The sequence below is a fragment of the Montipora capricornis genome, chromosome 12 (genome assembly GCF_036669925.1).
Source record: "Montipora capricornis isolate CH-2021 chromosome 12, ASM3666992v2, whole genome shotgun sequence".
Taxonomy (NCBI): Eukaryota; Metazoa; Cnidaria; class Anthozoa; order Scleractinia; family Acroporidae; genus Montipora; species Montipora capricornis.
This window is the reverse complement of record NC_090894.1, coordinates 40965945-40978444: the sequence shown is the minus strand read 5'-3', so window position 1 is coordinate 40978444 and position 12500 is coordinate 40965945. Positions and strand designations below refer to the sequence as shown.

The window sequence follows — 12500 nt, the reverse complement described above, 5'->3', positions numbered from 1 at the left end:
TGGGATATCAATCACTGATTACAGAGGCCCTGAGGTGTAGTGAAGAACTTGGAATGACGCTGAGGCTTGCCTTCCTGGAACCAACGGTATGTGAACCTGATGGACAGGAGGTGACTGCAACAAAGGCAAAGCAACTGCTGAGATCAAAGTACCAACAATAGTTGTTAAAGATAGTACGTGATGAAGCATGGCAGGAAAAGCTACATACAGCCAGATGGAATGATGATAGCATGAGCACTAAGAACTGCTTCTCATGGCTAAGCGAACGGACGTCATGCCCTTGTATGTTGTGGCCGGTATGTATGAATTATACGAACAGCTCCTACCAACGAAGTTATACCAAGTTAAGAAGATTAAGATGTCACAGTCAAGTGGCGTGTCCTTTCGTATGTGTAACATGCAAGCCACCGGAAAGCGTAGCTTACGTGCTATCGGGATGCTCAGCCCTCGCCCAAAACAAGTATTTGGCAAGACACAACAATGCCCTGAAAGTGTTATATTTTGAACTGCTACGAGAGTTACAACTGGTCGAAAGTCTTCCTGCATGGCATTCACCAATCAAGCCTAAACCAGAATACGCCTCGGAGGATGTCCAAGCATTGTGGGATATACCAACAGTTCAATTAATAGTTCAAAGTATTCATTTTATAAGTTCTACATAACTCTTATTCAAAGATTGCAATTCAGCTGTTGTTATGTATATAATTGTATTCGTAATATAAATTGTAAATAAGCGACATGCATTATTCACTCTAGTACTACATTGTAAATAATTTTCCAATACTTGCAAATAGGTTTTTATAACTTTTAAAAGTGTAACAATTTGTAGTCTCATAGGTTTTGCTGAGCGCCCCACGAGACTTTATTCTCCTGGCATACTGAAGTTCAATAAACTTCCCCCATAATAATAATAATAAGAGAGAAGGAAGATGAAAAAGTGGAAAAGTACCAAGATCTTGCAAGAGAAGTGGCCGGGAAAAATGTGGGGAGTGACGATAAAGGTTGTTCCAGTGGTAGTGGGAGCATTGGGATTTTTACCACTGAGATTGAACGACAACATGAGAACCATTGAGTTAGGTGTTCCAGTTGAACTGATCCAGAGAAGAGCATTGTTAAGGTCGGCAAGAATTCTTAAGAAGGTGCTGGAGATGTAGAGAAGAAAAGAAAACAAACAAGGGGTGTTTCTTGGCTTTCCAAAGCAACTTTCTCATACCATCAATAGCTGTGTGAATAATAATAATAATAATAATAATAATAATAATAATAATGATGATGATGATGATTATAATAATGTTCCTTAATGAGTATATTGTCTTGAGCCCAACACTGAACAAGGATAAAGTGAATAAGCAGAAATCAATAATAGAAATGCTGCTACGATCTAATTCACTGTAGTGTCCCGGTTTGACCGGTTGAGAACAGAGCAAATGAGGACGGAACGGGAATCAAAGCAACAAAATGGTGGGACTTTACGCTTGACATTGTAAGCAATGACCTGTTAACCACAAGAAATTTTAAACTGAACAGACAAAAACCCCTGAGGAAACAGTACAAACAGAACTGAAGAAGCAGACAGCTGCACGACTAAGACGTCAACAATTTATTTCCGAAAAGAAAAATGAAACACAAAGAAAAAGACTCCAGTGACCTGGACTTGTTTTACTGATGGGCAAAGTCTGTAAACGAAACATACGTCAACGTTACGAAGTTTAGACCGTTTATTAAGAAAAAAACGGAAACAATACAATACACTTAGGACAGAGTTCTCAAAGGCCAGAAAAGCTCTGTCGTCACAAGGCGCTTGGCGTTTTTTCAATCGTTAGCTCGCCTTTCAATAAGAGAAATTGTTGTCAACACAACGCAAAGCCCAAGAATTGAGGTTATCATCATTTGCCACTCGTCATTTCATTTTATTCAATCAAATAAAGAAAATTTGAATGATTTCGTTTGCGTTGTTTTTGTCTAGTGTCAACTGGTAATAGTTGATACAGTTGTTCGCAGAATTCAATGTGTCCAGCGCCCAGGTAAAGGAATGGCCGTTTATAAACGGAGAAATTGATGTTGAGGCAGGGGGAAACCAAATCAGTACCGACTATGAAAAGGGAAGTGTGAGTAGATGGCTTGATCATGGCGGACACTATGCTGTACCAGTCGAAACAGAAACTAAAAGAAACGCAGGTTCAACTTTTACCGCAATGTGGCCACCTTTTTGTAAAAGGTAACATACAACAAGGGATGAAGTTCTTTTAAGTCTTGAGTAACGTATACAGCTGGTATATGTTCCCAACAGCGGGTGCTCTCATTGGTTACTTTGAGGTCACAAGACATTGAACAATAAAACTGTTTCCCGCTAAAAGTCTCTGAGCAGGCAATATTGCAAAATCTATGACGTCAAGGGGTTACCCGCAAATGTTGACTGCCGTTGCCGTTGCACCTTTTTTGCGCTATATGACAAATCACGTAATGACTCGTCCCTCGGGAAACAGTTCATTTTTTTTTCCCTCGAATCTCAATGTTTCTCTCGGATAAGGACTATAAACCGTAGGCCCCGTCTCACAAATATCTTCCATGTTTATAAGTTCTCTGTGGGACGTTAAAGAACCCACACACTATTCGAGAAGAGAAGGGGATGAAGTTGCCGGTGTTATCGCTGTCCTTTGTGAGTATGTTCTTTCCAGCAAAAGTGGCCGGCTTGGCGTAATGCCTCTAAAAGGCTTGTGGTGTATGAGGCCACCAAAGCAAAAACAGCCATGAGTCAAAAGGACTTTGCCGAGTGTTGGGACATGTAGATGTAGATGCTCTCTCGGTTGAAACATTGAGATTCGAGGGGAAAAAAAATGTTCCCGAGTGACCAGTCATTACGTGTTAATGTTGTATGCACGGTTTAATGTCAATGATTTACTTAGATGTCCTTGATCTGGATTATACAATCGCAGTTATAGGATTAAATGACCAAATGAATAGTAAGAAACTAAACATGAAGTCAAGTGAAGCTATGATCTTCGCAGTTATGAACGCAATTTTTACAATTGCGTAAAGAAGCCTGAAAAATTCAGGACTTCAGCGGGGTTTGAAACCGTGACCTCGCGATTCCGGTGCGACGCTCTAACCAACTGAGCTATGAAGCCACTGACGTTGGGAGCTGTGTTACAATCTGATCGGATGAAGGAACTGAAACGGTGTCATGGTATTACTAATGACAGGCACAGCGAGTGAAAATAGTTTGGAGAAAACTCTTCTGATAACAAAATTAGAATTCGAAAATGTTGAGAGTATCCCAAACAATGCAGCTACCCATGACATGGTTTTGCATGTTTAAGAGTTTCCTATGTTGCGATAATTTACTCGAAAGTTTACTAACAGTTTGAAAGAACTGAAACTGACGGTCTCAAAAATTCAGCAAAAATATGATAATAACTTGTGGCCTTTTTCTTCAATCCAAAGTCGTGTTCAACATTGGTTCTTTCCAAACAACAACCTGTTCAGGACAGAATACTGTCACGAGCATATAAAATGTTAATGTTTGGAGCAACACCCATCGTTTGCCTTGTAAATACTTTAAGAATCACTAATGTTTTTCTTCAATCGTTTTCTAACAACACCTGCTGGTTGTACACTGAGTCTTTCAATTTCTCAACAGTAATTTGTCTGACAAATCGTTTCTCGAAGGTTCGTCAATTGACAAATCGTTCCCCAAATGAAGTCGTCCTGGGACTCTTAATCAAAGCAAAGGATTAACCCTGTCGTGAGATAATTTAGTCACTTTCCGACCCCTTTGTGAAAAAACAGACTCAAGAAAAAGGCGGACAAAAGCTTTCTCTTACTTTTCGGATGGCTGCCCCAACGCTAGATTGCACAACATGTAACCTGTGACTCTCCGTGACAGATGGCAAAATATTCTCAGCAATAATGTTGAACCCCGTAAAGATTAAATCCTTGATTGTGACGTTACGTTGCCATGTACCACGCTCTCGGCCGTTTCCTGCTCAACGACATCAGTACCCAAGACTTGCAGGCATTTGGAGATAAAACGTCATCATTATCCATTTATTCCATGCGCGCCTAGTTCTGGCAAATCGAGATTTTTTCTGGTATACCAGATATGTAATACAATATCACTCTAACTCTCTATATACGCGCAAGCTACAATGATGCCCAGAGGCAAAATCCCTGCGAGTGCAATAAATAGTTGAATGCGGGAGTTTGCTAAGCACGAAAGAAGATTAAGATCCGGGGCTCGCAAAATATCCGCACGTATAATATGTTAAGCCATTCAATAAGATACGTATGTTTTTCTTGATATGCATTTTTAAAATATAATTTTGTAATTTTGTGTAGTAAAATATAATTTTACTACACTCTTTATTGTAATTTCTAAGGGTCAAGTTCGCACATTACGCAATTCAGCCAATTGGCTGCAATGTAATTTGCCAAATAAACTACACGATTAAAACTAGGTGTTACCTGGAACGTGCATTCCACAGTATTCTGCCTTCACGCAGAACATCATAGTAGTGATGAATTAGCATGAAATTGCAAATTTCTGCGTAAATTGCAGCACTGGACGAAGCACATTAAGAAGTAATTGTATAAAGGGAAAATACGCTGATTTAAACATGAAAACGCATTATAAAAGGGGGCGCTTCACGTACTGCTTTTGTTCGAATTCGATTAATTATCCAAGATGGTGATCAACAAACAGCAACACAGAGACGGAAGCCCGATAATGTATTTCTAGCGCAAAAAAAAGGGACTGGGGATTTAACAAAAAAACGACATATAACATTTTATGACATATTACGGACACATTGCCGTAAGGGGCTTTTTTATTGCACAAATTATCACAGAGCTCTCGGTTGCGTCCACGGTTGATTGATAAATCATTTGCACGTGCCTAAGGCACCTTGCCTTTCATAGTGCGTCTTCGTGTTTAGAACAAAAAGTGTTATTAACATGACCACACCGAGTTATATCCGTGAAATATGAAGGAACAAGATGGTTCAACTCAGTCGGGGCGAGATTCCCCCGATATCGTTCTTCCTATTTCAGTTTGTGTCCTTACCTTAAGTAAATTCCAAGTGGCTTGCATACGATGTTGCATGTGGTCGCATGATGTCGTCCATCGCCAACTTTGTGCCGTCTTTTTGCAATTGCTGCTAACTGTTTGCTCTCAGCCAATGCACGACCCACGAAGAAAACCAGTATTACCCATTCAACTACACTGACGTCTAAGGTCGATGGAGCTACGCAAATTGCCAAGTGTAGGCAAACGAGAGTGATGTAGCTTATCGTGTCAAAAACAAACTTCCAGAATGGAACTTTCAGAAATTTAAAACGTTCTACAGTTTCCTCAATTTCGTCCCCTGCGAAATGAAAAAATTAAATTGCACTGTTATTTTCTTTAACATCTGGGCTTATATTTATAGCAATATGGATTACAGTATAAGGTGAAACCATAAAATTAACTACTTAGGACCGAAGATGCGGAATTCCGTTTGTGATAATACAAGAACTTCTGAGGATTTAGGTTGTTTAAAGAGCATTATATGATTTATAGCCTTGATCCTGACACATTATGATCGCATATTGTAGATAGGTTTTAAGTCAGCTCCGTCAATTTGGCAACTTTCATGTTTTATTTAATTTATGACCTAGACGAAATAAAGATCACCACATCTGTTATTACAAAAGGCATCTGACAACGTAGCGAATTGCCCAAATTGCTTTATTCCTTTATTATATTTCGTCGGAATAATGGGGTAACCCTAACGCGCCACAAATATTCAAAATGGCGGAGCCACGAAAATTTGAAAATGAAAAAAATCGATTCCAAATATCTTTTTTTTTCCTGAAACAAACCGTTCTCCTTTTTGGGAAATTCTTTAAAAAAAATTGATTACAGACATTCTTTCCTCCGGGAGTGTAAGCAAAGACGATAGCTACAGCAACGAAAACGACATTCCAAAATATAACTTAGCGCTATCGCAAGTATTTCGCTATTATTCCGTCTTGTTCACCTTGTACAATACGGGCAAACCGTATCCTGTAAATGGATGGCTACGAACGGTTTTCAAAGTAAAGATAGCAAATAAATGGTTCATTGTTGTATGCTCGCGTTGTTGCCAAAACCTAAAATTTGTTAAATTCACGTTGTTGTTTTGGGACGTAAGGAAACAAAATGCATGAGAATTCGTGCTGCACGTGCAGCACGATTATTTCTCCATTTTTAGCCAATAATATTCTATCTTTGTGCCGAAGCCGTCGTCTTCAGTTTGCTTAAAATCCCTAATCTTTCGAGGAGTATATGTTCTCTTGTATGAAATGAAGCCATGATCCTCCAACTTATCTAGACAATGGACGCAAATGGATCACTGCGATTTTCATAATTCTGCGGAATTCATCTTCAAGCGACAACAGCCAAACTGCGTTTTGGCTTCCATCAATCAAACTTCCGACACCAACCACAGATGACGCTATCAATGACGATGCATGACATAACTCCCCAATTAGCATCATTGGTTCCCACGGTACATTTGACGCCGATGGAAAGCGATGGAATCTGCATACGAATCTTTTTATTGAAGGATTTCTAAAAACGTATCATAATGTTGTTCGAAATGTGAACTAAACAAAAACTCCAGTTCACTTTTCGGAGGTGGAGTCGATCTTCCCAGCTATCTAGCGCTTCAAGGTAAGATTCCGTAGAATTACGAAAATCGCAGTAAAGATCCGCGGTGAATCAGTTAAATAAATTCTTTGTTATAATTTATAACTTGTCGGTTTTTTTCTTCACGTTTATGTCCTTGTCATACGTGACATTTACACCTGCATTCAGATACCTTTTCGACCGCGCCATTTTCGCTGCATCTCTTCGTGTACGACTGGATGAGTAAAGAACTGCGTCAACAACAAAAGTGATAATTATCATACGTGATTATAGCATGAACGTAAAAGACAAAGTTAACAGTAAGAAACCAAACACAGTTGCCCAAAGAGTTAGCTTGCTTATTCTGATCTCTTAAAATTGAAATCCGATTGGCCAGAAAGACCCGAATTTGGAAATCGGTACGCCCAAAATTTTATCGTTGGAATGCTAATGAAGCAGCCAAATTACGAGAATTGATTAGAAGTGTCAAAATGGTCTATGCCCTTCTCTTTGCCGTAATAGATGGAAAAAAACTTTGCTGCATTCGATTTCTAGATAATAATGGGATTTGTCCTTACATATATAACTAAATGGTCACACTTTTTTTCTAAAATTTAATTTTAAAGGGTTCAACTTTAACGGGTGGATGATTGACTGGCTTAACTACGTTTTCGAATTTGCAATACATCCGTTGGCTCATGCTCCACGTTTTTCGTAATGGTAAGTATACAAATGGGGAGGCGTGGTGGCCTCATGGTGCTCCCGACTCCGGAACGAGTGGTCCGTGTTCGGGTCCTGTGGCCAGGGACATTGTGTTGTGTTCTTGGGCAAAACACTTCATTCCCACGGACCCTCTCTCCACCCAGGTGTATAAATGGGTACCGGCGAATTTAACCGGCGATGGACTAGCATCCCATCCAGGAGGGAGAAGAAATACTCCTAGTCGCTTCATGCTACAGTAACCGGACATATGCGCCGGCCTGATGGGCCTTCTTTGTTCGTACCAGACTTTACCTTCACCTTAAAGTGCCCCTAACCCCAAAATGTTTTTTTCGCTAAAATGAATCTTTGCACTTGTTCGAAACGCATTGCGGCAATTTTTTCCTTTTTCTAACAAATTCTGCCATTTTATAGGCTTCGAAAGTTGCGAAAATCCGAGCATCTTTTGTTCACGACCGAGTCAGAAGGGGAGTGGGTCTATTCCTGATGTGACGTCACAAACTGATTTACATTGCATTAACTCTTTGTAAACATGCATGCAAAGTAGATTAAGACGTCACATCAGGAATAGGCCCATTCCCCTTCTGACTCGGTCGTGAACTAAAGATGCTTGGATTTTCGCAACTTTCGAAGCCTATAAAATGGCAGAATTTGTTAGAAAAAGGAAAAAATTGCCGCAATGCGTTTCGAACAGGTGCAAAGATTCATTTTAGCGAAAAAAACATTTTGGGGTTAGGGGCACTTTAAATATACAAATGCGAAAAAAGGAGTCCTCTTAAAATTAGACCGTACAATAAATTTCCCAGTTGTCATTTGATAAATTCTTCAGAGCCATCGTTTTGGGCAAATTATTTGATGTGGGTTTTAGATCATAATGTAAAGCCCCGGCCAAACGCAACGAGAGCGAGAGTTGACAGCTGGAGTTGATGAGAGCTGAAACTCTGCAGAGCTCATGAGAGTTGATGAGGGTGATCGAGAGTTGGCCAAAAGAGAGAGCCTGGGAAACACCCTCGGAAAACCCTTTCTGACGTAAATATGGCGACTAGCCAGCCGGTATATGCAGCCTTGGCGTTGTCCTTAGTCACCGAATCCGACGCCATATTGTTTTTTCTATTTTTCATCTGAGCCCGCTGTGAAATAAAGTAACTGCTGACCTTAAAACTCTCGTTCAAACTCTCAGGCGCGGCAAAACTCTCGCCAACTCTCATGAAAAATTTGAGCAGGTTCAAATTCGAAGAGAAAAAGTCTCGAGAGTAGCCGAGAGTGGATGAGAGTTTCTGACCAAACGAGAGTTTCAACTCTCGTCAACTCTCATCAACCCTCGTTCTCGTTTGGCCAGGGCTTAAATTCTTACGATAGGGCTATCTGCCAAGATTGTGTCTTCATGCAACCACAGTTAATCGAGGGACTGGTTATGATGAAGGAGATTGTAACCACAATGAACGTCTTTGATTGGATTGTTGTGGTAGTGAAGGTATTGGTGATGCCGAAGGGGTCTTGGCAATTACAGTAGTGGTGATGATGATGGTGCTAACGTGATAGTGGAAATGCAGATGGCGATAATTATGTCATGAAGGTAAAGGCCACGGCCATGAATAGAAGGAAGAATGGATGGATGAATGGTCAAATTCTTTTTCTACCTTTTTTTGCTGACAGTCAACGGCATCACCCATCATGTGATCTAGGATAAATTCTCCAAATTGTTCTCGATCTTTTCTTTTGGTCTCTGGTCTCATTGGATCCAGTAAGTGGTAGATAAACTCTTCAACAGAGTCTGCTAGTCGATGAAACCTGTCATAATCGGGCCCCTTACTGTTCGCCTTTTTGCGTAGCTCGGAAATTACCTGAAAAGTAAGCGAAATATACTGATTAAACAGAATTTTAAATAACTTGCGTGATAGCAATGCGATTGCCGAGGATAGGGTAGAGTCGGCAATTTCCTTCTCGATGCCTGAGAAACAAAATGCTCACTACAAAACAGATCACAACTAGATCTCTTAAGAGACTTCGTATATGTATCAAATCGGCCTTGGTCACACCTGTTAATGCAACCAAGGACGGAGAAGGATCCGAAGTGTAGAGTTAATTAAACAGTTAAGTTAGATACTCCCATGAAACTCCTAGGGAAAAAGAAAAATTGACGTCGTTGTAACCGATTACAAAATTGCCCTGAAGGTAACTGCAAATCCGATACAGATATAGATTATTAATCTCATTAATATTCATATTCATATTATTATAGATTATATTATTATTATTATTATTATTATTATTATTATTATTATCATAACGACGCTTCAAATTAACCCACTACTTACTTTCCAGCAACAAAAATGGGGGTTACAAAGTTCCTTTTTTTATAGGGGTTTTTTACATGGTTATTCTGCTGCTACGGAATGACAATTCCTACATTTTTGATACGCAATGGCTGTTGTCTCACATGCTACCATAAGATAGCTGTTTGGTGTACAGTTTGTTGGAATTGTTGAAACTGGTTTGAGCCATCTTAAAATTGATATCCATACCTCCATTGCCACTCTTAAATAATTGGACTCGCACTTTTGGAAGTTTCTTGGTGTAATGATCTTCTCGATTTCATCAAAATTGCCACCATCTATTGTTTCCATCATTTTTGTCTCTACTGAAGAGAATAAAGGGAGAAAAGTCTTTTAACAATGATGATAACAATAGCAATAGTAATAATTAATTGATTGATTAATATAATTATCATTATTATTGGTAATATTTTAGCTGTCGCGCAAGACAGTCATCCATGTTCCTGCTAATTTTCTTTATGTTAGTTGTCAATGAACAGCGTTCCACGGCAACGGGAAATCCATTAATTACAAAGGGAGAAATGATCCTCACTCCTATGTGGACAATTAAAGCAATTTTCTCTTTTCAGGTGTCGACAAGAGACAATAGGGAGCTTAAGCAACGACAACGGCGACGGCAACGAGAACGTCATCTCAAAATATAAATTTGCGTGATTTTAATCGCTTCGTGACTATTTCAACGTTTTTAAGATGACAAGGGTGCGGTGATACCAGTCGGAACGGCACTCCATTTTAGGAGAGAAAATGAAAATTTATCCTCAAGTGCTGACGTTCTTCGTAAAACCAAAAACTTGGCTATCTCACGTTGTTGTTTTGCTGACGACGGCAACGAAATGGACAAAAGTGAAAAACGCACGTGCAGGGCGTGCGAAGCTATTGTTTTTAACCACTAAATATGCAAATTCGTGACGTTCTCGTTGCCGTCGCCGTTGTCGTTGCTTAAGCTCCCTAATTGCTTATGTCCAGCTCAGTGCGAGGATTACTTCTCTCAACTATTCCTGGTTTGCATCCACGTGATAAGACGGCCATGTTGGTGCACAAAACAACAGAAAATCGCCCAAAAAGTTTTGCACAATAATAGAGCCAAAAGACTTTTTCGCTGTTGTTCAGTACACCAACATGGCCGCCAATGGCGTCAGGTGCAAGCCAAGGATAACTCGTACTTCAAATATTTAATTCTTGGTTTTCACATGACGTCACGACCGCCATGTTGGTGCCCCTAAACAAAGAAAAGGCGGCCATGTTGGTGCCTCGACCAAATCCTCCGGGAATTGAACTCTATTATTATGCAAACGCTTCCTTTTGTTTTTGCTTCGCTTCCTTTTGTTTTCGTTGATCACGTGAGTAAAAACCAATTATAACAATTATTCCATGAGCGTTGGATATGAGGTGGTAAATAGCCAAAAAGGCGCTAAGCGCCGAGTTGGCTATAACCAGTCCCATAAAGAATAAGCGCGAATGGAATACCTGTTTTATTGATTTTTCATTAAATTCTGAACTGTTTTACTTACAGAAGACCAGGATGTTGTCTCAGTTTTACAAAACGACCGACGCAATCAGTTTCCATATAAGGTCATCACGGTATATAAGCTAATAACCGAGATCGAGTGAGCCAATCAGAAAACTTCAAATGCTCGGCGGCTTGGCCCCTCAGGCCACAGTTCAAAGATGGCGTCGTCCTCGAGTACATCTACTTCCAGCACTTACAGCGACCAACAATCTGATAACCTACCCCATTGGTCTTCTGCAGTTATGAAGGTTCTGCTGGTGCAGCCCTCGTCTGCAGCCGCTGAACGAGTATTCTCTATTCTTAACTCATCGTTTAACGATTCACAAGAGCATGCTCTCGTGGACTATTTACAGGCTTGCGTAATGCTTCAGTACAATAACCGATAACACAGAGATTAACAACATGCATAGTTAGGGACTGGTTGTTGATTGGATTCGCAGGCTCAAGCCAGGTCAGACACTCACACCTGAGCATATTTTTTTTCCTGCATTTTTCGCTGGTTTTAATCCCGGTTTAACATATTATAGCTGTGGTCAGGACACACTGGTGGCTACGTAGTTATTCAAGTCAAGCATTGGAGAGATATAAACTTAAAGCTGAGTTTAATTAGTTTAGTGCTGCTTTTTGCTCTGAATTGCAATTTTTGTCTTATCTTAAGATTTTTGATTTTGAATATACTAAGGTTGCAAGATGCCTGGACGGCCTATGACAAGAACAGAAACGAAAGAAGAGAGAAAGAGAACGAGAACGACAAAACGGTACACCAGTAATAGCTCAAACTTGGTGGAAGAAGTTACTCCACAAATTCTTTTCTTGGACACTAAACCGTTTGTTATTTCTACGGATGAGTTATTTCAAGTGGGTGCATATTTCTAAAAAGTGGTTTAGTCGTTTTTTTCCTTTGTTCAGGGATGAAACTCTAATTTTTATTTTCAACTGGAATTAAATAACATCATCTGTACTCTTTTTGGACAGAAAAAATTGACCTGTTCGCTGGTTTGTTTGGCTTTAAAATGCGAACCAACAAGAGGTTTTTTTTACTCCGTTTGCCTAACAATTTTTGGATGTGCCTCGGCAGTGACAAGAAAATTTTGCCCTTATGTTATAAACATATAATCGCAATGAGTTCTCGTAAAAGCAAAGAGAAATATCACCAGCTTGCGCTTTCAGAAGTTTGTTTAGAGCACGTTCAGGTAAGCTTAAAATTTGTTGGAGATCTTGTTTGAAGTTTGTCCTTTCTAGCCGAGTCTGGTTCTAAGCCAAGCTGGCGTGTTTCAATGAAATACAT

General features: G+C 39.8%; 1 protein-coding gene across 5 annotated transcripts in view; it reads right to left on the bottom strand.

The window, feature by feature from the left end:
• The window catches only part of LOC138027770 (uncharacterized), a 47237-nt gene that overhangs the window by 26949 nt on the left and 7788 nt on the right, over positions 1-12500 (bottom strand). For 3 of the 5 annotated variants that reach the window (XR_011127507.1, XM_068875375.1, XM_068875372.1), the window contains 4 exons: positions 9892-10007; positions 9007-9210; positions 6840-6897; positions 5063-5363 (listed from right to left, as the gene is read on the bottom strand). Coding sequence is in view for 4 of the 5 variants with exons in the window: in XM_068875375.1 (XP_068731476.1) it covers positions 5063-5363; positions 6840-6897; positions 9007-9210; positions 9892-10007 (679 nt within the window). In the remaining variant the exon portion in view is untranslated. Of the gene's footprint in view, positions 1-5062; positions 5364-6839; positions 6900-9006; positions 9211-9891; positions 10008-12500 lie in introns of those variants that run through there. The other 2 variants (XM_068875373.1, XM_068875376.1) reach the window with 2 other exon arrangements.